Source organism: Schistocerca nitens, chromosome 8 (genome assembly GCF_023898315.1).
Source record: "Schistocerca nitens isolate TAMUIC-IGC-003100 chromosome 8, iqSchNite1.1, whole genome shotgun sequence".
NCBI classification, from domain to species: domain Eukaryota; kingdom Metazoa; phylum Arthropoda; class Insecta; order Orthoptera; family Acrididae; genus Schistocerca; species Schistocerca nitens.
The window spans coordinates 84,979,657-85,006,068 of NC_064621.1; the positions used below are offsets into that span (position 1 = coordinate 84,979,657).

Consider the following 26,412-nt stretch of genomic DNA (forward strand, 5'->3'; position numbering starts at 1 on the left):
CACAATTCTCACACACACATGACCATAGTCTCTGGCTGCCAAAGCAGCACTGCCAACGATGGGGAATGCGTGGAATGTCATTGGCATTGCCATCAATGTGTGCCACCTGTTTTCAAAATGTAGTGAGGATATCCACCCTATTAGCAAAGTGCCTCTTATGCACTGTTTTCTTCAGTTGTGCAGTGAGGTTGAACTCATGTGAATTCAGGTCTGGTGAGTAGGGTGGGTGGGGAGCAATTTCCCGCCCCCACCACTGTACACAATTCTTGATGACATTTGCAGTGCGGGCTCTAGAGTCAGTATAGAGTTGATAGTTGATTGTCCCTAACAGGGTGTCACTCCAGAATACCATGGCTGTGTACTTCAACATCAACATGATCTTCATGGGTGATGGATTCTGTTGCATCTTGTGTCATTGTAGGGAACCCCAATAACACTATTCTGCTGTTTTGGTCTTCAATTCAGGTTTATACACTTGTGCTCAGGTTTCACCAGTCACAATAATGCAACTGAGAATGTCATTTCCTTCCCACTCAAACCACTCCAGATTAGAATGAAATTTTCACTCTACAACGGAGTGTGTGTTGATATGAAACTTCCTGGCAGATTAAAACTATGTGCCGGACCGAGACTCGAACTCGGGACCTTTGCCTTTCGCGGGCAAGTGCTCTACCGACTGAGCTACCCAAGCACGACTCATGCCCCGTCCTCACAGCTTTAATTCCGCCAGTACCTCGTCTCCTAACTTCCAAACTTCACAGAAGCTCTTCTGCGAACCTTGCAGAACTAGCACTTCTGGAGGAAAGGATATTGTGGAGACATGGCTTAGCCACAGCCTGGGGGTTGTTTCTAGAATGAAATTTTCACTCTACAGCGGAGTGTGCGCTGATATGAAACTTCCTGGCAGATTAAAATTATGTGCCAGACCGAGACTCGAACTCGGGACCTTTGCCTTTCGCGGGCAAGCGCTCTACCGACTGAGCTACCCAAGCACAACTCACACCCCGTCCTCACAGCTTTAATTCCGCCAGTACCTCGTCTCCTACCTTCAAAATTTCACAGAAGCTCTTCTGCGAACCTTGCAGAACTAGCACTCCTGGAAGAAAGGATATTGTGGAGACATGGGCTAGCCACAGCCTGGGGGTTGTTTCTAGAATGAAATTTTCACTCTACAGCGGAGTGTGCGCTGATATGAAACTTCCTGGCAGATTAAAACTATGTGCCGGACCGAGACTCGAACTTGGGACCTTGAATGAAAACTATAGAGAATGCATTTCTTTTCCTGTATTTTAGTGAACTTTGTATACTTACAATTCTGTCGATTGATAGATGGCGACAAAAATGAAGTTTACCTCCTTTTCCAAAAACAAGATAGTTTTATTCTTCACTTCCAGAAAATTTGTATACATAAATGTTTGGCAACTCTTACACATAATTTACTCAGTTTTATCACTAAAATATCAGTTTTAATTAAATGTAACAATACGTTCTGAGCAATGGCCTAGCAACACATCCTCTTTCCACAAGATACAGATTAACAGTTCTCTCTGTTGCAGGGATTGTCCAGCTGTGCTTCACTTCACTTCAAGTACTTTTTAAATCAAATTTACATTTACGGTATTTACATACATTACTGAGCTTCGCAGAATAAAACCAGACACAAATTAATTAAAAAAAAGGGGGGCAGTGAGGCTCACATAACATTACATACTTTCTGTTAGTGCTTGAATCCCTGGTACTTTCCCAACAAAGCTATGATAATTTAAAGCTATTATGACACTATTTCCTACATCTATGTTCTTCCTGTGTTTGACTTGCACCCTTTGAGATCCTTTAACCTAAAAAACTCCCCAGTCCATGCCATGCAGCCATCATTATCCATGTAGCTGCCTCCTGTGTGTAATGGACACCTGAGCTACTTAGCAGAACCCAAAACCCTACCACACTATGGCTCAAGTCAAGGAATCTGCAGCCTATAAAGTCACAGAAACAAGAAAATGAAAATAACACCGATGCACACGGGGAAAAAAGGACAATAATAGCCAACTGCAATGCCTAGCCTTTTGGAATGACATAGTAATTGAGAAGGAAGGAGACACAAAGAAACAAATCAACAAACTAAACAAGATAGCTGGAGGCATTGGACTGGATCATCTACCAAAACAAAAGCCACTAAGTGTCACCCAGGACTGGAAAACAACAGAAGACATTATGCACAAGGCCAGAAAAATTTAAATACTTTGGAAAATATATTACAGGAAGGCACAGGAGTGGTGCACCTGCCTGCCTAATATCGTGCAGGGCCCCCGTCAGCACACAGAAGTGCCACAACACGATGTAGCATGGACTTGACTAATGTCTGAAGTAGTGCTGGAGGGAAATTTGACACCATGAATCCTGCAGGGTTGTCCATAAATCCATAAGAGTACAAGGGATGGAGATATCTTCTGAACAGCACGTTGCAAGGCATCCCAGATATGCTTAATAATGTTCATGTCTGGGGAGTTTGGTGGCCAGCGGAATTGTTTAAACTCAGAAGGGTGTTTCTGGAGCCACTCTGTAGCAATTCTGGAAATTCTGGATGTGTGGGGTCTCGCTTTGTCCTGCTGGAACTGCCCAAGTCTCTCGGAATGCACAATGGACATGAATGGATGCAGGTGATCAGACAGGATGCTTATGTGTGTGTCACTTGTCAGAGTCATATCTAGATAAATAAATTAGAAGCAGTCTTCATTGCTTAACTTTTTTAATGGTGACCGGTTTCGATCTTTTTATCAGATCGTCTTCGAACCATGAACGCTTGCCGGAGGCGGTGGCGCATGGCAATCCTCTTGTTTATGGCTGGTGGTGTACTGCACCAGTAAGCAGTACACCACCAGCCACAAACAAGAGAATTACCATGCGCCACCACCTCCAGCAGACATTCGTGCTCTGAAGATGATCTGATAAAAAGATGAAAACTGGTCACCTCTAAAAAAGTTAAGCGATCAAGACTGCTTCTAATTTATTTATAATAATTACAGATCACTGTTTTCCTATATAAGAACTATGTTCTTTCAAATGTCATATCTAGATGTATCAGGGTCCCATACCACTCCAACTGCACACGCCCCACACCATTACATATCCTCCACCAGCTTGAACAATCTCCTGCTGACATGCACGGTCCATAGATTCATGAGGTTGTCTCCATACCCGTACACATCCATCAGCTCAATACAATTTGAAATGAGACTCGTCTGACCAGGCAACATGTTTCCAGTCATCAACAGTCCAATATTGGTATTGACAGGCCCAGGCAAGACATAAAGCTTTGTGTCACGCAGTAATCAAGGGTACACGAGCGATCCTTTGGCCCTGAAAGCCCATATTGATGATGTTTCATTGAATGGTTCGCACACAGACACTTAGTGATGGCCCAGCAGTGAAATTGGCAGTAATTTGCAGACTTCTGTCACGTTGAACGACTCTCTTTAGTCAGCATTGGTCCCATTCTTGCAAAATCTTTTTCTGGCTGCAGTGATGTTGGAGACTTTATGTTTTACTGGATTCTTAATATTCACAGTACATTCATGAAATGGTCGTACAGGAAAATCCCCACTTCATTGCTATCTTGGAGATCCTGTGACCCACTACTCATGCGCCGACTATAACACAACATTCAAACTCACATAAATATTGATAACCTGCCATTGTTGAAGTAGTAACTGATCTAACAACTGCACCAAACACGTTGCCAACTGCAGCGCCATATTAATGCATCTACAAGATGCTAGACACTGCAGGGTAATGATGAAGTATGCTGTACTACATGCAACTGAGACAATAACACTAGGAAGAGAGTGTGCTGAACAACTAGGGAAAGAAGAAAGAAAAATACAGAGGAAAATATTGGACCCTAAAAGTGTAGCTGCCCACCACTGTAGCTTGGTGGTCAGTATGTCTGGCCACTATGCGCAGGATCCAGGTTCAATTCCCAGTACTGGATCCTTGTACCCCTTGTAGCATTAACCATCCAAAATAGCAGGCACAAGACCATTAATCCATTAATTGTTAGTTAAATAAGTTAACCTTTCAAGTAATGGATTAACTTTTAAGTTAATTTTAAAAGTTAACAGATTTTTTAACTTCCATTACCTTTCTTTGAGTTTATTAATCATTAATTAGGTACCGACTGACAAACATGAAGCTTCGCTGCCTACAAAAATCATGTTCTGACAGATTTGGGTCATGTAGATGTGTGGCTATGCCAGGGTGTACATAACTGATATAAACAATCAAGCGTGCATGAGAATAACAAGGTGTTGGCTGTATATTGTCATCTGTTTTCTGTGCTTGCATTAAGTACTACTTTCATTCAGCGCACTGACTGTGGGATAGAATTATAGCTCTACAACTGAAGAAAATCCATGGCTGCATTTAAGTGATTATGTTAATTTTGTATCCAGATCTGCTGTATTTTGGTTCTCCTGTTATTCTCCTTTTATAATATAATAATTATAAAACTAAATGATTAAACTGTTTTTATTTTTATTTTTTGATGTCCTATCTAAACTTCCCCAACCAAAACTTTTTTATTCAAGCAACAGTTATACGTTTGGTTCATTTGCTCATTTCGCTACACCCACAACATAATGTTTACTATTACGCGTTAATGATTACCTTTAACTTATGATAAATCTCCAATAAAGTACCACTTGAACACTTAACGAAGTTAACTTTTTTGGTAGTGGAGTAACAGTTGGTGAAGTTAACTTGTTAATTAACATTTCACAGCTATGCTGATTAAGAAATTAAAGAAGAATCAGTTTACAATTATATGTTTAGTTCTCTGTAAAATATGTCACCAGTCACAATGCAGCCCCACTATGAACAATGTCCATGGGCACAGGATGAATTAGTTTCTGTTCATAAGTAGATGAAAATAACCCTTGCTGCTGTCAAGTGACTGGAAGCAACTATGAATGGGTGTGTTTGAAAGGCTATTAGAAGACATATACCGGGTATAGTGAAGGTACCTCAACTACGCTACTCTACTGTGGATACTGTCACTCCTATATTTAGTACAGGATCTACCATGCCATGTCCATTTGGCAGAAACTGGGGTCAATGGTAGGTTTTGGGACCCTGCACAGGGGAGCCACGAACCAGGGAGAAAGAGGGGTCCACAAACAGGCTTAAGGTGCTGTCTCCCACTGAAACTGAAGCTGAGTCAGTGAGTCAAACTTCACCTGTTGAGAAGCCTGCTATATCTTGTGTCTGGGAGGGGTAAGGGCAAAAGGGTTGGGAGTCCCTTAATCATCAACAGTTCAAAAGGATGGCAAAAACAGTGCCCCTTAGAGAAATGACAGCAAGGGATTGGGAGAATAACTTTGTGCATTCAGTGTGTATTTTGGGTGCCTAGCAGAAGATGTTGAAGAGACTATTCTCACAGGTACCAAGGGAACAGGATGCAACCAACTGCAGACTGCAAAGCAGACCGGAACAAACAGTGCCTGTCATCTTGGCTCTGAAGTCATATTTGGATCACTGTTGTGACTGGCAAAGAACATATAGAAGACTTGCCTTGTTCGTGGAATTTCAGTTAAGTACACAGAAGTGATTGTGGTTCCCTGGTTCTGTACTGACAGGAAGGCATGAACAGAAAGTTCAAAGCTTTTGCGACAAGCTAGACTGTGACATCTTACACTTGTGACATAAGGCTGACAGGCTGTTACCCAGCTAGCTGACTATCAGGTGATTCTCCATTAATGACACCTGAAGAAGACCTGAAATTATTTTTAAGATCTAAATAAATAGCTCCTCTTTCCCCAATGCTGCTATTAAAATTGTAGAGATCAAGTGCCAACGCTCCTAAAAATCAGCAGAGCTCACATAATTCTAGGCAAAAAGCTAATTACAACCTGAAACCGACAGCAGTGAGATTTTGTACTGAGAAAAAAGAGGCTGATGAGAAATGAGGTTGTCTATTAACTGCAGCAAGCAAGAAGCTCAAATCTGCCAAGATAGAAATTGAACCTGCAGCAAGATTATTGGGAAAAATACATTTAAGATGTGTTTACACCTGTACAAATTTCCCTGCACTCTAGGCATGTGTGGCCACTGCATGAAGAGGCAATGAAGTGCATGCCTCTGATTTGTGCACATGAGCCAACATGTGCAATCACAACAGTCATATGCCTGTCCTCGGTTCTCTCCATATGGTGCTTTGTTTTAATATGTTCTGCTGATAAAAGATTCAGTTTTTTGGACGCATCTGAATAAGCTTTGTGTTAGAATTTTGGTTGAGTGAACCAATAAGAAACGCATCAAATTTGAACAGTGTTATCATGTATTTCATTTTATATGTCTGGTTAATTCTGTGGATTATAAAGACAGAGTGAAGCTAAATAACTGCCTACAGTTCCTCACAAATAAGAACAACCTGGAAACAACAAAGACAGAGTGGAACAAAATAAAATGGCTTCATTTGTACTTCCAATGAAAGTATGTTGAAGAAGAGGGATGATTTTGTGGCCTTTGATGTGCCAAAGCTGTCCTGATTGCTTTACAAGCCACTTTCATTCATAAATAGTTTTTGTCAATGAGAGCAAATAAACAAGCAATGAAATCTCTAGCAGAAATGTACACCCATAAAATCCTTTTTGATTTTGAAATGAAAATGGAAACCGAACATCTAATGTCTGGTATTTCCTCATCAGCCACCAGCCAGTCCTTGTACATTCCAAATCCATATATTGCAGGAACTGCTCCCCTCTATGCTTCACAATTTCAGCTCCCATTGCATCTGGCTTGTCCAATGAATTGAATTCATCAGAGAAAGAATGAAATGTCCAGATGTTTCAGATGCTTTATAATGCCTTACGCACAATGAGCTCACCATGTGAAGCAAAAATATTCATAATACAAACTGAAGGACATTATGAGAATGTTAATTTAGTTTTCTTATGTTTAGAATTCATCATTATGGTTACATATTTTCTGCGATAAATAAAATACATGTAGTGGTATATTTTGACCTGTTGATTGTAAATGTTCAGAAACTAACAAATGTTTTGTACCTCACAGTAAACCTTGTATGTTGTGTGGTCCTCGGTCTGTCTTTAGGCAGTGTTCACACTAGCTGCCACATCAACAATATTCAGAATGTTTAACACTTTTGGCAGATGGTGCAAGCCAATGTAGCTATAATTCAGCTTCTGCAATAAATGTATCAAATGTCTCCCATCTGTCTTTATCAGAATTGTCATTGTGAAAGTCTTTTTTTAAATAAAAAACAAACAACAAGGAGAAGTTCTTTCATATTTCATAACTGGTGGGGAAAAATTACAAGTATTATAATGATACATACAGAGTTTCTTTCTCAGGTTTGTTATCAAAATAGACATATACATAGTAAATTTATACTTTTGTAGCAATAGGGAACTAAAGAGCCATGTTTTCTTACATCATTTTATTATTATTTCGTTTAAAATGGTGAAATCAAATGGGAATATCTCACAGACAGTTACAGAGAAGAACTTAAAACAAACTTTGCAAAGTGAGATTAGGTGATCCAGGGAAAAGTCCACCAAAACACAATTTCACTTGGCCTTGGTTTTACCTCATGAATTTCTTAAAAGATATTTTCATTCCACAGTTCCTTGTCAATGGAAACAGAACCACTGGGCAAAATGGAATTATCTCAAGAACTTTCATTTTTCAAACTGTGTCACAAGATGGAGACCATTCTGAGAAGTCGTTATTAGCTCCAGTTACTGAACTGTCATCACTGTCAACCACTGCATCATTAAAGAAGAAGAAAAAAACCCTTGCAGAAAAAGACTGACAAAGAGATTTAGCGGCTCAAGAAGGAACATTAGCTTTGATGAATGCACACCAAGTACCGTCCAAGGTAACTACACTTGTTACTCCTTGAAGAGTCTCAGGAGTGCAATAAATGCCCTTCTTCTTCAAAAGCAACTTAAAATACAAGAGCTTCTGTATAATTAATGGGATGCAGTAGGTTCTGTGAAATATTTCCCTTCAAAACAATGTGCACTAATTGATCTTACTTAATAATCACACACAATTTTTCTTCTGCTCTTATGCCTCTACAAAAATTTGTTGTTTTGAAATTTTTCTTCAATGTTCCGCAGAAAGTACTCAAGTGTACTATGGCTCATTGTCTAATATGAATAAAGCTTTATCAGAAAGTTTTTTAGTTCTTCTTGAAAGGAAAAAAGAATTCCTAAATGTAAGTCAATGTTCATGGTACAACTTCCTATTTCTTCTGTGCTTCAAAATTCAGTGAGCCACTGTACTGTCAAAACAATGCCAATAAAACAACTTAGGCATTTTTCCACAAGATGGCTCTGACTGGCTGGCAGTGAACAACTGTTGGCTGAAACTGTGTATCTACAATTGTGGATGTCAGCTGTCGAAAAGTGGGAATTCTGCTTCTGGTGCGGACCAGCCAGCCATGAGGGAAAAAGAAAAATTCAACAACATGGAAAACAAAAAACATAGATACACATTTCTCATGATTTAAACTGGTTTGAACTGCTTGAGGACACAACACTACACAGGCACCGGTCGATAGTGATTCACTTACCAGGTCTGCAGTGTCCGAGGCTATGCTGAACCAACCCGTTATTGTTTCGGTTAAAATAGAAAAATTAAAATGAAGCACCTCAGAGACAGAGAGAAGAATTTAAAAATTTGGTAAGGTGAAATCCAATAATCCAAGGAAATGTCCATTAAAATGAAGTTCCACTTGGCCTTGGTTTTATCTTATGAACTTTCTAAATGAAATATTATTGGTAAGAGATCTGTGTGCAGTTCTTTAAAAGTGGAGATGAGGCAATTGTCTACAACGTTTGATACTGCACTATGAAAAATAAAAATGAAAATGGCAAACAGGAAACTTTTGTGTACCATACTAATCAATTTAGATGTAGAAACATCTATAAATGTACTTATATTTTTGGCATCTGTTGTCTTTTATCTCCACCTCAAAATCAATTAAGCACAATGTCACAAGCTGTTATTATCATCACTGTGCAGCAAAGTCTAATCTCACATTAATTTTACACCTTTTCTAGGCTCATATGAGAAACATACATTCCACTTAATTGTAAGACATGGACAAAAATTAATTGCTTGTCTTTTATGATGTAAGGTGAGGGGGGTACTGAAGGCCATAGCAGATGAGTTACCATATTTGAGATTATGATAAAATTTGCAGATTTTTAATTGCAGCTTAATTAATTAATGATGGGTGTCATTCAGCCCAGACAAATTAAGGCAACAAAAGTAAAGTATCCAACTTACGAATCTAATAGGTATAACGGCACAACAGACAACAGAAATATTGGATGTACCCCAAATTTAACATTCATTATCTGTTAAGTTAATTAGTTTCAAAAAAATTTAAATTCATTACTGTAAAGTCTGGATATGAAGATTCAACTTGAGTGATTAAATCAGTTGAAATTCCCTATTCTGTACAGTAGTAAAATTTTCAATTATTCCTTTTTTTAATCAATATGGTTTCCAGAAAGACTAAATATACCATTGCAATTAGTGGATCAAAAGTTATCAAAAAGAATAATGAACCTGCTTGAAATGTAGTGTGAATAGTCTTTTGGCAGACTTAGGTACGTACTCATTATACACAACTTTAAATGGAAATTAAGAACAAAAATGTATTTTAAGAAGTCAGGATAGTAGCACATGGAGAGATTCTACCTTGCTATGTTTCAAGAGGTATTATGTTAAAAGTTCAACACAGTACGACAGTATTACAGTTAGAAACCATGTGTTTGTCTTGAGGAAGTGTAGCTCATGGCAAGAAAATACCCAAGCTATATTCATGCAGTGTTTCAGAATGAGAGCACTTGGAGACTTGTAACAAACTTTACATTTAATTTTAATCCTTTTTGAAACTTTTTATGCTGATACCTCCCACAAAATGATGGAAGGAAAAAGAACTGTCACTTATTACATATTTGCTGTTCATGCAATAAAACTGCCACAGCAGGCAAGACATTTTAATTTATTACTTCTTTACTACTAACTATGCAGGAAAAACTAATCTTTGTGTAAAATGGAATGCAAATTACCTAGGCTGTAATCATTTAGTGTTTGGTAATGGAAGCATCCGGTGGCTTCCGAAAACTTTAAACATAATGTTAAACCTTTTCTAAGTGTTTTTTGCTTACTTGCTTAATGTCAAATGTTTAACATATTAACTCATTTGTACAGTAATCAGAACTTTGTAGTTGTTTTATATATGGCAGCTGGGTTATTTACAGACTCGTGGGTTTCCTGGTTAATTTATAATTGGATTCTTCTACCGATCACCAAACTCACTCCAAGATGTAACCGAAACCTTTAGAGAAAATCTCAACTTGCATGTACATATGCTCTCATATCATATTATCACCAATGGAGTATATTTTAATCATCGAACAATTGACTGGATTAATTAATTTTGTATGTGGTCAGCATGACAGGACATCATGTAAAAAGTACAAAATGTTTTCTCTGAAACCCACCCAGAACACATAGCTTGGAAGCCACTCATGATGGATATATATTAGATCTAATGGTAACAAACAGATCTGACCTCTTTGAGGATGTCCTAATTGAAACTCATAAATGTGAGCATGAGCCACTGGCAGGAACAAAGATAATCAAAGTGCAAAGGACACTTAAAATAAGTAGAAATATGTAGATGTTGCATAAACTAGATAGATAGACAGTAGTGTCAATGGGAAACTTGAAACATTTTGTTATGGGAAGGAGCACAAAGAATAACTGTGGCTAAAATTAAAAAAATAATCGACCAAGTACTGGATAGTTACATGCTTTGTAGCACAGCTTGGAATATTAAAGACTCTCCACAGTATAAAACATCTGTATAGAAACTTCTACAGAACAAGTGACTACTGCAAAGGGTAGGGCTATAGATAGAGAAATGCTGTCTGTCAAATCTGCAATGTGTATGAAGCCTTGAGTGATTACTGTGGCAGAGTGCTATCAAATGATCTCTCACAACACCCAAATAAGTTCTGGATATATACACAGCCTGTAAGTGGCACAAAGTGTTTCCAGACACCCATGGCTGGTACAAGAACTTATGCTGAAGTGGTGTTGAGAAATAGTTGAAACCATTAAAACTGAACAAAGCCTAATGGCAAATTGTAATTCCTGTTACCCAGGAGGTGAAAGAGAGCACTACTTACATACCTCATACCTGCACAAAGAGTGGAGCACAAGTAATCCACAGAAGTGCCATCCAATATTTTCGATATGTATCTTAGAACATATTCCGAGTTCAAACAATTGATGAGGTATCTGATACACAACGATCTCCTCCATGATGACCAGCATGTATTCCAAACACATCAGTTACATGAAATCCAGCTTTCACTTCTCTCATGTGACATCCTGAAAGCCATGAATCATGGCAGTCACATAGATCAAGCATTTCACTACTTCTGAAAAGCATTGGACTCAGTACCAAACCAAAATTCAATAATTAAAGTATGAGCCTATGGTGTATTATGTGAAATTTGTGGCTGAAGTAAGGATTTCTTCATCAGTAACATGCAATATGTTGTCTTGGATGGAGAGTCAACTACACATGTAGAAGTGATTTCAGGTGTGCTCCAGTGAAGTGTGTTGGAGACATTCCTCTTCATGTTGTACATTAATGAATTTGTAGACAATATTAATAATATTCTCAGACATTTTACAGATTTTGCAGTTATCCCTATAATGAAGTAGTGTCTGAAAAAGACTGCACAAATATCCAGTACCTTCTAGATTTACATCTACATACATACCCTGCAAATCACTGTGAAGTACATGCTGAGGGCAGTTACGGATTCTTCCTATTCCAATTGCATATGAAGCACAGGAAGAATGACTGCTTAAATGCTTCTGAAATTCCTGCAGTTAATATAATTTTTTCTTCTCAGTCCCTACAGGCAGCTGAAGAATATCTCTAGATTATTCATTTAGTACTGGTTTTTGAAATATTTTGGGTATGCTTTCATTAAATAATTTGTATACAGCTTCAAGAGTCTGGAATTAGGGTTTTTCAATATTTCTGTGTTTCTCTCCTGTGACTCCATCAAAACTGTGACCATTCATGCCCCCAACCCTTCCTTCATATATGTTCAGTATCCCCCATTAGTCCTGTATGGTATGGGTTCCACACATTTGAGCAGTATTTGAATATGGGACACACAAGTGATTTGTAAGAGTCTTCTTTGTAGACTGAGTGCATTTTCCCAGTATATCATGAATGAACTGAAGTCTGCCACATGCCCTTACTAATGCTGGGCTTATGTGATCATTCCATTTCATATCATTACAATTTGATACTCTCAGTGATTTTTATGAGTTGACTGATTCTACTTGTGAATCACTGATACTGAAGCCATAGACTACTACATTTTTGGGAAGTGTATAACTTTATATTTCTATAACCTTAAAACAAGGTGTCCATTTTTGCATCACTTTGAAATAGTATGTATATCCGATTGAAAATTTCTATAGATTTTTAAAGACAATACTTCTTTAATGATAACTGGATCATCTGCAAAAAGTCTAAGATTGTTATTAATATTGTCTGTCATGCTGTTAATATACAACATGAACAGCAACATTCCCGGTACACTTCCCTGGGATACACCTGAAGTTACTTCTACTTCTGCTGATGATTCTCCACCCAAGATGACATGCTACATCCTACATGCTACAGCCTCCATATGAAAAAATCTTCAATCCAGCCACCCTACATAGTGTACTTTTGTTAAGTCATGGTGTGGTAGAAGTAAATGGTTTTTGAAAGTGAAAAAATACTGCATCCACCTGACTACATTGATCCATGACTTTCAGAATGGCACTTGAGATCGCATAAGTTGGGTTTTGCATGACAGATGTTTTCAGAATTTATCTTGATTGGCATGGAGGAGGTTGTTTGTTTGAGATAGTTCATTATGTCTGCTCTTAGAATATGTTCTATGGTTCTACAAAAGGTGAGACACATGGATGTCAGTTCTGTGGCTAGATTCTGCTACTCTTCCTGTAGATGAGTGCGACCTAAGCTTTCTTCCAATCGCTTGTACAGATATTTGTTCAAGGGATCTACAGTATATTTATGGTTAAAATGGGAGTTAAACCAGCTGAAAATTTTGTATGGAATTTGAGAGGCCCTGGTACCATTACCAATTTTATCAATTTGTGGTGTTGATTTTAAAGACCACTGACGCTAATATGTATATCACTAATCTTTGCTGTGGTGTGACAAGTCAACTCAGTTAGCACTCCTGTATCTATCTTAGTAAAGGAACATTTCATAATGGAATTCAGTATTTATGCTTTTGTTTTTATACACCCAGTTTCAGTTCCTGTATCATTCATGAGTGTCTGGACATCAACTTTGATGCCACTACCAGCTTTTTAAAAAAAATTCTGGAACATTCATAATTTCATGCCAATGGTGTGCTGGAGCTAAATGTGGTTGGCATCCCTGCACGTGTCTGTGTTTAGTATGTAACTGCCTGAAGTTTCATTGTTGGGTGTCTGTTAGTTATTGTTCAGTGCTGTGTTGAGTAGAATGTCTTGTTGCACAGTCTGCGAAGTTCAAGATGGCAGAGTTAGAGGACTAATGCGCCTGCATTAAATTTTGTGTGAAACTCCAGAAAACTTTTACGGAGTCACACCAAATAATGCAGGAAGCCTTCAGAGATGAGTGCTTCAGCCATACATGGTGTTAAGAATGGTTCACATGGTTTAAAAATGGCTGGAAGGAAGTTAAAGATCGCCCTCGTTCAGGATACCCTTTGACATCTACCAACAATGCTCATGTCAGGAATGTCAATGAAATTGACTGACTGTCCAAGAGATTGCATAACAATGTAACATTTGAGTTGTATCGTGTCATAAAATCCTGACACAGCATCTTGGAATGCATTGTTGCAACCAAGTTCATCCCACGAATCATGAGTCAAGACCAGAAATATCTTCACCTCATAATGTGTGAAGACCTTTTGAATTGCACAAATGAGAACAAGATGTTCCTTAAGATAATCATAACTGGTGATGAGATGTGAGTCTACAGTTATGATGTTGAGATCAAGGTTCAATCTTCGCAATGGATTGGGAAAGGTTCTCCATACCATAAAAAGCTCATCACATAAGATCAAATGTCAAAGCCATGCTGAGAGTTTTCTTTCGCATTGAAGATTAGTTCATCATGAATTCGTGTCACAGCAAACATCATGAATTCGTGCCACAGGAAAGAACTGTTAATCAATGGTAATACTGGGACATGTTGTGATGTCTACCAGAAAATGTGAGAAGGAAATGGCCTGAAATGTGGTGAGACAATTCATGCCTCTTGCATAACAATAATGCACCCACACATTCATTCCTGTTGGTGCATGACTACTGCACGAAAAAAAAAAAAAAAATCCTGTGTGCTGCCTCATCCTCTGTACTCTCCAGGCCTGGCCCCTGCAGCCTTTTTTTCCTTTCCAAAGTTGAAAGCCCCACTGAAAGGACAAAGATCTGCAATGACAGATGAGACAATAGAGAATTTGCAGGTGGTGCTTTATGTAATTCAGCTCATCTTTTGCAGACTGATGTGTAGTGCATAGGCACATGTAACAGAACACAGTATTAACAACTAACTTTCGAGCTCTGGCACTAATTCTGGCAGAAAGTATCTACATACACACATAAAACCACATACACAACCAAATGCAAGCTACTGAGGCTGTGGTGATATTACAGAGTAGTTGCATGGGCTGATGGACATGGGATGAGGTAGAAAAGGACACATGAGACAAGGGGGGCATAGTGCAATAGTGTGAGGCAGGAGTACAAAAGACAGATGATTCAGCAACTGCAAACCAAATGAAAGAAATTCTGAAGGAGTAGAGCTCATAAAAGATACAGAGGGAGGGGGGATGGAAGGATGATGAGAGAAAGGTGAAGACAGTGCAAGGAGAATGAATGGGAGAAATGGGAAAGGGGGCAGGTGGAGTAGGGAGAGAGGGAGAGATAGACAGAGAGAGAGGGAGAGAGAGAGAGAGGAAGCCCACATGAGGTGGAGAGGAAGAGTGGTGGGAGGAGGCAATGCATGATCTGGATGGAGAAGGAGTAATGTGGAAAATGACAGAAGACAAAGGGGTATAGGTAAAGCAAGGAGTCATCGGTGTTGTGATGCACAGCTAGTTGGGCAACTGATTGGTAAAGTTTGTGGTTTGTCGCAGTTTGGTGGTGGCCATTCATCCAAGGAGACAATTACTTTCGTATATTACCCATGTAGAATGCTGATATATGATATATACGATATATAACATATATAGCATAGCTGATAAATAATATGGCTGCTTTCACAGATGGCCTTGCATTTTATTGGGCAGGAAATGCCTGTGACTGAACTGCAATAGCAGTGGCAGGGGGGGGGGGGGGATTGTAAAGGACAAGTCTTGCTCCTAGGTCACCCACACGGGAATGACCCTTGGGTTGTAGGACTGGAAGCAGGATTGGAATAGGGATGAACAAGGGTATTCTGCACATTGTGCGGGCAGTGGAACACTATTTTGGGTGCCGTGGGTGGTTGAGAGATGGTCGAAGCCCTGGAGTAGGATATGATTGAGCTTTTCAAGGCAAGGGTGATACGGGGTCAGAGGCCAGAAGCATGCTGATTGGCAGCTGGTTCATAGGTTTCCTTGTGTGACACAAGGATATGACACAAGAGATTTGTTTATGGATGACCTGGATATGGTGTTGTCAGTCAATAAAGGCTTTAGCTTGGTTATTTACCTATTTCAACAAATCCTCCTTTCCACTGCAGGTGCTGTATCCCCAGGTTGTTATCCCTGTAAGGAAGAAATCATATGATGTGATCATATTTGTTGAGGTTATGGAGGAAAAAACAATGGTTGTCCTAGCCATGAGTTCAGATCATATAAATGTCAACAATGAAACTGGATCGTATCAAGCACACCAACCACCAATAGTATGTCCACTTAGACAGCTGTCACCTATTCCACGTCAGAAGGTCTCTTCCTTTCAGCCTCATAACCTGTGGATGTAGAATCTGCACTGGAAAGCAGTAGCTCTCAAAATATGCCAACAACCTTACCAGGGTTTTCTTGACTAACAATACCGTATCCAGCTCATCCATAAACAAATGTCCTGGTGTCATCTCCTTACCAGCCATTATCAGCTCTCCTCAGATCAGCCAGTATCATCCTGGCATTGAAAAGCTCAACCACATCGTTCACCAGGTCTTTGACTACCTCTCTTCTTGCCCCGCAAAATGGGATATCCTACCCAAAATACTAACCACATCTTCAAAAATACTTTTACACTGTCCACCCAACCTGCAGAATATCACTGTCCATCCCTATTCCAATTATGGTCTCAATCCTGCATTGCATGGCTCATTCCCTTGTGGACAATCCACGCGCAAGATTCACCTACACACGCACCCAAAATCCTTCAACCATAATCCAGTCAACGGCATTTCGTACCCAACAAACTTAGGGCCACCTGTGAAAGAATCCATGTCATATATCAGCTATGCTTCAACTATTGTATAGCATTCTATGAATGACAACCGCCAAACTGCAGCAAACCACAAACTTGACCATTCAGTTGCCGAAACTGCTATGCACCACAACACCAGTGACTGTAACAACTGCTCCACTACACATGCCATTTGGATACTCTCTTCTAAAATAACTTTCTGTGAGCTACACAAATGGGAGTTGATACTCCAGCATTTTCTGCATTCTCATACTTCCGTAGTGATGTAAAATACCTGGGCATTTATATGTTGGGACAAATGCCTATGATAAATGCCTGCGGAAATGCTCAAAATTCATAAATGTCTGGGCATCTATGCATTTTAAAGATTGATTGATAAGTGGTGCTAATAAAAAATTTTCAGCTGATATTTTGTATTGGAAAAGGTGTTCTGCAACGTTGCTTCCTTAGTGGTTGAATAACCAAGTTGAAAAAGCTGCTTGTGAGTTAAGGGAGAGTTGTTAGGGGAAATAAATTGGACTGTAAACATAACTAAATTTTAATGAGGTAAATTGTTGGGGTAGCAGATAATAAAAAAAGAAAACAATGTTCAAATCTTGTCTCACCTGGAAACTTCAGTGAAATCCCATCTTTGAAACTTTTTTCAGCTGATATTTTATCGAACACTGCTTGTTAAATATGGCTGTGTTTTACTGTTTTGACAAATCTTACTGGATTTGCCATGAAAGTTTGATTGTTTGGCAGCCTAAAATCTCTAAGCACAACTAGTTTAATAGGTGAGCTAGGCACCCAAGTGGAATACAGCTTTCCAGTTTGCAGCATTGTCATCTATCACCACAAGAAACTTTTCTGGTTCATGCTTCTCCAAAGCATTTGTGAAAAGCTGAGCAAGATACTCAGCATTGCGGCTGTTACTTTTAGTCATTACAATCTCAACAAAAAATGATTCAGGCTTTGAAAATATGATGTTAATAATGGATTCATTTTTGAGACTGCTCCAGCCATCACACTGTAGATGATATATATAACACTTAAAATATCACAAACGCAAGGTTAAGTTGCTTCTCAAACAGCCATGTAGACTTAATGGCTGTTAGATAGTCACACCAGTGTTGCCAATTCCAATTAACTAAATAACCAACAGAATTGCATGAATTACCTGAAATCACCAGCCATACACCCAAAATTTCATCTACTATTTGCAATAATAGCAAAAGCACTAATATTTACTTAGAATAATTGGATTCAGAGTTAAAAAAATATCCATAATGATTCTAATCAGGTGTCATGTGCTAATTCCAATTCCACAATTCCAAGGATCACTGATTCTCTAGGAATCAACTAGTATTGGAATCAAATGATTCCAGCATCTTGGACATTGATTCTTTGTTATTACATTTTTTTTTTTTATGTTTGCGTTCTCATTTTATCTTCGCAGCACTACACATATACGGAAGTAGATAAAGAAAGAAGCAGAATAGAAATCTATTGTCTGTTTCAAATGTCACTACATCTGACAATGAAGCTTTTTTTTCACTGAAAACAGTTTAACATTTAAGAATACATTTATCATCAAGAAGCACATGCTAGCTATTTAATACGTTCAGTAATTATTTTGTTATCAGTAATCATTTGTCAATAATATTCAGAGATTTGACACAGATTATAAAGTGTGTTACATTACAAAGTGATGACCTGAGGAAAATGTTTTTATATACTGGGTTATCACTACACAACTGTTCATGCTGTTCGTGTGTGTGTGTGTGTGTGTGTGTGTGTGTGTGTGTGTGTGTGTGTGTGACATGTAGGTTTCAATGTAAGCATTTACTAACTTTTAATATTGGGAGTATCTTCTCATTCCTCATTTTAAATGATAAATTACACATTCTAGCAGCAAAACCTTTAAAAATTATTTTTTTAATAAACACTCAGATTTTGGGCATTTAAAACTGATTTGGATAAAATCCCATGCAAATGCCCATTTATAAATGTCCTGCCCACTGGGCATTTGCCTGGCCCACATCACTACACTCCCCCTCAGCTAAACATCCACTAACCTGTTTTCCTCTGTCTCACTTTACCTTTCATTTTTCTCTTCTGTTATTGTACACATCACTCCTTTCCCATCCAAACTGTGCGCTGCCATCTCTCATCACTCTTCCTACTCCCTATGTGGGGACTCTCTCTCTGTCTCTGTCTCTGTCAGTCTCTCTCTCTCTTTCCCCTCTCCCTTTACCCACCCCAACCATCTCTCTCTTCTTCCTTCCCCTGTCTCCTCTCTGTCTCTTCCACCTTCATCTCTTTCATCTGTTTCTCGATATCTCTTGTATGCTCTACTCCTTCAGAATCCCTTTCATGTTGTATGCAGGCAGTGTGTCATCTGTCTTTCCTGCCCCTAACTCGCACTATCTTCTTACACTCTGGCCTTGTGTGTCCTTCTCTACTGTCTCCCACATTCATCGGCCCAGAAGTGGTAGTGTGAGTTTGGTTGTCTATGTGGTTGTGTGTACTTTCTGTCACAAGAAGTGCAACAGCTTGAAAACTGGTTGTTAATACTGTGTTCTGTTATATGCGTCTGTATGCCACCCATCAGTCTGCTGAAGGTGAAAGGTTGACTTCCCTTTATTTTATATACTGACCACTAAATAATTAACCTCAAATTAGCTTCACTGATAATATTTGATTTTTGGATCTATTACTCTACAACAATTACAAGCTGTTATTTGAAGATCTGAATCTGAGTGGCCAGGAATGTGTTTCGTGTAAAAAATGAAAGAAAAAGCCTGGTAAAATTTTCAGACTTTTTAAAAGTTATGTATGCTAACAAACTCGTTTAACAATGTCTGAAACAGTTATGAGAAGGAAAGTTGCACCTCACAGTACAGCGGAGATGCTGAGTTGCAGATAGGCACAGCAAAAATACTCTCACAATTAAAGCTTTCAGCCATTAAGGCCTACGTCAACACTACACACACACACACACACACACACAAACACACACACACGACTGCAGTCTCAGGCAACTGAAACCACATTGGAGGGTAGGAAGAGTGATGAGAGAAGGCAGTACGGTTTCAGTTGCCTGAGACTGCAGTCGTGTGTGTGAGTTGCGTTTGAGCGTGTGTGTGCAGAGGGAGAACAGTGTTAATATGCAACAAATATTTACAATAATAATTACTGTTGAATTGGGGACCTAAATGGAATATGATACAAGAGTTATAACATACAAAAACTAAGTATTGTAACACAGCGGTTGAATTCAAAAGAGATAGATTAATGTCATACTCGTATAGTTTCAAATACTGACTAAGAAGAAATGGGCCAATGAATAGAAAAAGTAGAAATATTACTCAAATCAGAATATACAACTATAGCTAACAATTTATTATGGACTATATTATCCGTAAAACTCTTAAGTGTCAGAAATTGTTTCAAAACCGTACACTTTTTCACGTAAATACACTAAAAAAAGTCACAAATTAGGTATCAATTTATGATAGAGCACAAATATTGCACTGCAGTTGCAAATGTTCAAAAATATACAATTTAGATAAAGCACATACAAGCCTTGACACAAACAATGAAAAATTATGAAAATATGACACAAACAGTAAAACATTATAACCTAGAATTTGAAGCAGACCCGTAAAGAAAAATCTATAGGTTGGCTTATATATGCAAATAAACATGTGAAATGCACAGATTTTTTTACTTACCCAAATTTGAGATGCATTCTACATTGGAGAGCCAAACATGCAACCGAAGTGTCAGTTTATCATAGCCAAAATAACAAAAATCTTTTAAATAAACAAAAAAACATTTACTCCACCTGAGGCAACTAATAACGCAAGTCTTCATTAATTTTCAAAATAGTGCAAAGACTGACAACTTGCTTTAACTGTTCACAAAGGAAAAAATTGTGCACTTCACAGAACCCAACAATATAGTATCCACAAGTAAAATATTGAAGAGTAATAACTGGAATCAGTCAATTAATACAAATATCGGGGTTTAACAATTTGTAGGGGGATATGAAATGGAATGATCATATAGGGTCAGTTGTAGGTAAAATAGGTGTCAAGTTTTAGTTTATTGAGAGAATACTAGGAAAAAACAGTCATTATACAGGACACTGCCTGAGAAATGATCATGTGTCCCACCCCAGAATATTTTTCAACTGTTTTAAACCCATACTCAATAGGACTGGGGGTACTGTACATATACAATGAATAGCAGTACAAATAGTCACAGATGTGTTTGACCTATAGGAGAGCATCACAGAGATGCTGAAAAACCTGAAATGGCATGAGCTTGATAACATATACCAACCATTCAATTAAAGCCTGCTTACAAAGTTTTAAAAAATCAGTAAAAAAGAAAAATATTTGTAACACACTTACTACATTGCTTAAGAAAATTGTAAATCAAATAATTCAAAATATGGCTGGAAGACATTTACATTTAAAGTCATGACATTATCACTGAAGTGAAGTACAAATGATATTTGTATATCACAACATCTTACCTGTTCTGTAATTCCATAGCTGCGAATCAAAAAATCACGCTGAGCCATGTTTGTAATTCGGTCTTTCTCTTCAGAGTCATCGATAATACCTGGCTCAAATGAGTTTAAAATGTACTTTTTGCCTTCAGACTTTCTGATCTGAAAAGGTAATATATACATATATGTATAAAATTTCATTTACTAACAGCACTATGTTGCTCTTATGGCATATAGTCAGTCCTTACACATTGTGAACAAGACAGGGTAAATTTTTCAGCGAGGAGGCAGACTTTCATTTCATGTGTGATAATTGAACTTAGGTATTAAACGAATGAAAAATCCTGGATACATAATAAGGTGACAATAAACAAAACAGGAAAGGCAAGCACTCAACTGGATTGATGTGTAAAGCAGAGAAACAGTTAAGACCAGTGAAAAGTTACTAGTGGTAGCTCAAAGGCTATTTCTGTCTTTGTTTCTAAGTGGTACAAAAGGCGAGTAGTTGCCTTTCCTTCTGTTTTTTAAAAAAATCATAAGGGTGGGGAAAATAAATGTCACCTGGATGAGTGGATATGATTGAATGTGAATGTATGCATACAACCACACTCTGTGATGTGCACACCACATGTACGCCCACCACATGATCCATACTGGTTCAGAGCATAGTGCAGGCTGTGTCAGTACGAGTGGAGCAGTGGAAAGGGGATGACGGTACTCACAGTGGAGCAATGGGTGTTCACTGTGGAAAGTTATGTGACAGCAGAGTCATGGAAATGGTGTGGTCGGTTGTTCACTGAGAAGCTTAATGGTGTCAAAGTGCCAGCAAAGAGTGCCATTCAACAATTAACCCAAAAATGGCATCAGGCAAGATCTATTTTGAACATATCAAGAAACATTCTGAAACATGCTCACACACCGGATGTGTGGCTGCAGTTCACCAGTAAATACTTTAAAGTCCCACCACATCAACCCAACACCTGTTGCCTGAGTACAGTATATCACATCAGCATCTCTACCAAGTGTCTGTTGTTCATTCATTAAAATCAGCAGATGCTCCTCAGCACCTCCAGTGTGAGATAACAATGAATGGCTTGGACATGGATCTGTTCTTTATGTCTGATGAAGCCTGAGCAGTTATGTCAACTCACAGAATCACAGTTTGTGGATGGTAAAGAATCCACGTAGCTTCCACAAAACACCATTGCATGATCAGAAGGTTGGGGTTTGGTCTGCAGTGTCTGCACGCAACATTATTGGTCCCATCTTCTTTCATCACACACTGACTTTGGCATGTTACACTGCCAACATTTTGACATCATTTCTGGGAGCATTAATGGAGGAGGAAAAGACCTACAGCTCACTCCAACAGGATGGAGCAACTGCCCATACAGCCAGCTGAACATTGGAGCACACTTACACAATCTTCATGCCTGACAGAATTGTTACAGAGGTCAGTCTGGTCATACTGTAAGTGCAACAACAATGTAGAGACATCTGTGAATAGGCCAGGGTATCCTGTGGTTCCCAAAGAGTGGCAGTAGCCTTTTCAGCCCCTGCACCAATTTGTGTGGCTGATTGATCTGGCCTTGTAATATTAATTAATATGGCCTTGCTGGCTGGCATGGCAAACAGCTGAAAGCAAGAGGAAACAGCAGCCATAACCCCCCCCCCCCTCACCTCCCCAAATGTATGGAGCTCTACTGTATTGCTTGATAATGATGGTGTCTTCTTGGACAAAGCATTCTGGAGGTAAAATAGTCCCCCACTCGAATCTCCAAGTGGGGACTATTCAGGAGGTTGTCATCAACAGGAAAAACAAAACTATCATCCTATGGATTGGAGTGTGGAATGTTAGACCCCTTAAATGGGCAGGGAAGCTAAAGAATTTGAAAAGAGAAATAAATAAGTTTAATTTAGACAGAGTGAGAAGTAATGAGGTGTGCAGAACAAAACAGAAATAATGCAGGAGCAGGTCAAACAATGAACAAGAAAATAGGAATGCAGGTTAGCTTCTATGAACAGCATAGTGAATGCATTATCATTGCCAAGACAGATACGAAACCAATACCCACTGCAGCAATATACATTTTTATGGCAACTAACTCCACAGATGATGAAGTGATTAAAACAGTGTATCATGACACAAACAAAATAATTCAGATAGTAAAGGGAGATGAAAATTTAATTGTGATGGGTGACCAGAATTTGATAGTTGGAAAAGGATGACAAGGAAAAATAGTGGGAGAACATGGACTGAGACAATGGAATGAAAGAGGTAGAATTTTGCACAGAACGTAATTTAATCATCATAATACTGGGATTAAGAATCATTAAAGAAGGGTGAACCAGGGAAACACCAGATTGGAATATCAGTGATATTAGAAAAAGGCCAGATTGCCACTCACCATAAAGATGACACAGTGAGTTGCAAACAGGCACAAGAAAAGGACCGTTACACATTTAGCTTTCGGTCAAAGCATCCCTCAGAAAAGAAAACACATATGCAGATTCACACAAAGAAGCACATCCCAAGCACACATGGGTGGTTTGAGATGTAATATTAATGATAAACAGATATTTTGAAAACGTATGTTAAATTTCAAAATATTTCCAGCAGCAAAAATGCAGAAAGCTGGAAAATTGTGGAGATACTGACAAGTGAGTACTAAGTACAGAAGGGATGTCTGAAATGTGGAAGGAATATATAGAAGGGCCATACAAAGGAAACAGATTTGAAGACAATATGATGGGAATGGAAGATGAAGTAGATGAAGATGAGATGTAAACATGATACTGTGATTAGAATATCATCATTACTGTTTGATACTGTGATTTGAATTTAACATAGCACTGAAAGGCCTAAGCCAAAACAGGACACCTTGAGTAAACCACATTCCCTCAAAATTGTTGAAATCTTTGGGGAGAATACACAATGACAAAACTACTCTATCTGTAAACTTGTCCAAATCATCACTAATACCATGTTGTCAAAAGATAGCTTCTATTTGTGTGAACCACAGCTTCAGTTTAGTGGACTGGAATGCAGGAAGCTTTAAGCTACTGATCCAGAGTGAGCAACTTAAGAAGTGCTGATTTTTGTTTGTGACAAGCGGAGATGGAGGAACTGTGTTAGCTGAAGGTGAAGCCAGCTGTGGAGGTGAAAGCTCCTCTTGTTTCATCTTTTTGTTTTCACTGGGTGTGTCCACAGATCCTTCCATTGTTCATAATGCAATGCACATGGAAATAGAATGTTGTGTTTGTGAAAACTGTTCAGCTTGGTGTCATAACTATTTTTGAACACGACTTACCTAAATCTTATCAAGAAGGGCTCTCAAATTGGAGGAAGACATACCATTCACTGACTGTCACCCTCAGTGCAATTGGAGAGAAAAAGGGAAATTAACAAAAAAAATTTATCCATTCAATCATTGTTATCAGGTTCCTCTAAGGAACTGAAAAATGTTGCATTGGAGTTGCAACATCTGTGCCACAAAAATGGTACGAATAAACAACAAAATAGGGATCTCAATGGAAATTACACAGCTTTAAACCATTCATTATGTATATACTGCACATAACGTAGCAAATTTCAACAGCAATGCGGCACCTGCAAGTTTTTCAGTGTAATTGACTGTACAGAGGCATTTTTACAATTCTGATGGGCTTGGTGAATAGGCATAAGAAAACTGTCACAATGCCCTTTGATTTGTTTGAGTTTAAATCATGTCCTTCAGTCTCAGAAATGCAGTGCAAATGTAGCAGCACTTCACGCACAAAGTGCTCTCAGAGTTTTACCTGCTATATTGTGAGTAGCTAGAAATAAGACCATGCATCAGAACACAGGAGAGAAATGGACAAAGACACAAGGCAGAAAGTGGGAGAGAACATGACACCAAGTGGTAGTCGAGCTAAACACGGCTGACTCACAGTGGAAAAGACATCGACTATGACAAGCCCAAAGCAAACTGTGTGACGGTGAGGTGCAAAGCAGAAATCTTTGCCACAATAATATCAGCAGGTCAAGAGCAAGGAGAGATATAATTCGAAACAGAGAGAAAAATCAAGTGTCAAGTGAAGTCTACAGTATAGCGATGACAGTAACCAACATCATCAGATGCAAATACAGAACTGACTTACCATTCACTGGCTGGTTGTATTAATACTGGCGTGAGGAACACTATTGGTTGGCATATTCATGTGATGAGTTGGATAGTGCACTTGGTATGTGAGTGCAGCACTGCAGTGACAGTTACCCCTCTAATGGACATTTAAGTCCATTTCCTCCAGCATACATTCAACTTCTGTGAATCCTGATACCAAACCATGAATTATTTTCTGTTACATGGATGACATTTTAGTGTTCTCTGAGACAGGACAACAAAATATACAACACTCGTGAATGCTATTTCAATGTCTTAAGGACCACAGCATTTTAATTAACAAATATATTACTACAAAAAAGGATGTGCATTTTTTAGGATATGTGATCTTGAATGCAGACATTTCTCCCTGCCCTTAGAGGATGGAAGCTATTCAGCAGATCCTGTTGCCTCCTACATTCAGAGAACTATGCAGGTTCATAGGAATGCTAAACTATTTCAGGCAGCATTTGCCTCACTTGGCTATGGAACAACAGCCACTCAAAAAATTGCTAAATGGAAAAAAATACTGTTGGCAGTAGAAAAATACCATGGACTTCAGAAGCTGAGATAACCTTTCACAAATTAAAACTGGCACTGTCTAAAGCTGCCTTACTGGCTCCCCTAGTGCTGACGGTAGATGCTAGACTGATGGCTGTCAGCATCATTTTGCAGCGATACATGACTTACAGATTGCAATCACTTGTGCTCTGCTCAAGAATGTAAAACGTATCTGAGCAGCAACAGAAATGGACCAGAATTAACAGAGAGCTACTTGCCATCTACCTGGCTGTCAGGCATCTTTCATAGAAGGCCACAATTTCATGTTATTCATGGGCCACAACCTGCTAAGGACTATTTTTCAGCTAGTAACAGGGCTCATCTCACCCTGACAATGTACACAGGCTGAATTTATAACTCAATTTACAACTGACATACACCACACATTACACCAAGGCAATGTTGCACTGGATGGCCTTTTCCACAATTGTGCTAGTTTGAGTATTATACATTTGTATGATGTGATCATAAAGCAGGAAGATAATGCTTTTCTTCAACATGTCCTCGAAAATTGTGGGCCTCTGACTTTAAAACTTGACTGCATGCCACTTCAGGGCACTATTGGTGTGACATGACTGGAGGAAGATGTCATTCATTCCTGAAATCTGGTGGTGTAAAATTTTTGATGTCTACCACAACCTCACTCATTGT

General features: G+C 38.7%; 1 protein-coding gene across 1 annotated transcript in view; it reads right to left on the bottom strand.

Moving 5' to 3' along the window:
• Positions 1–26,412, bottom strand: part of LOC126199400 (tubulin polyglutamylase ttll6-like) — a gene marked incomplete at its 5' end in the record, with an annotated part of 426,833 nt that overhangs the window by 101,056 nt on the left and 299,365 nt on the right. Inside the window, 2 exons of the mRNA XM_049936319.1 lie at positions 17,360–17,566; positions 21,083–21,220. Coding sequence (XP_049792276.1) covers positions 17,360–17,566; positions 21,083–21,220 — 345 coding nt within the window. The remainder of the gene's footprint in view (positions 1–17,359; positions 17,567–21,082; positions 21,221–26,412) is intronic.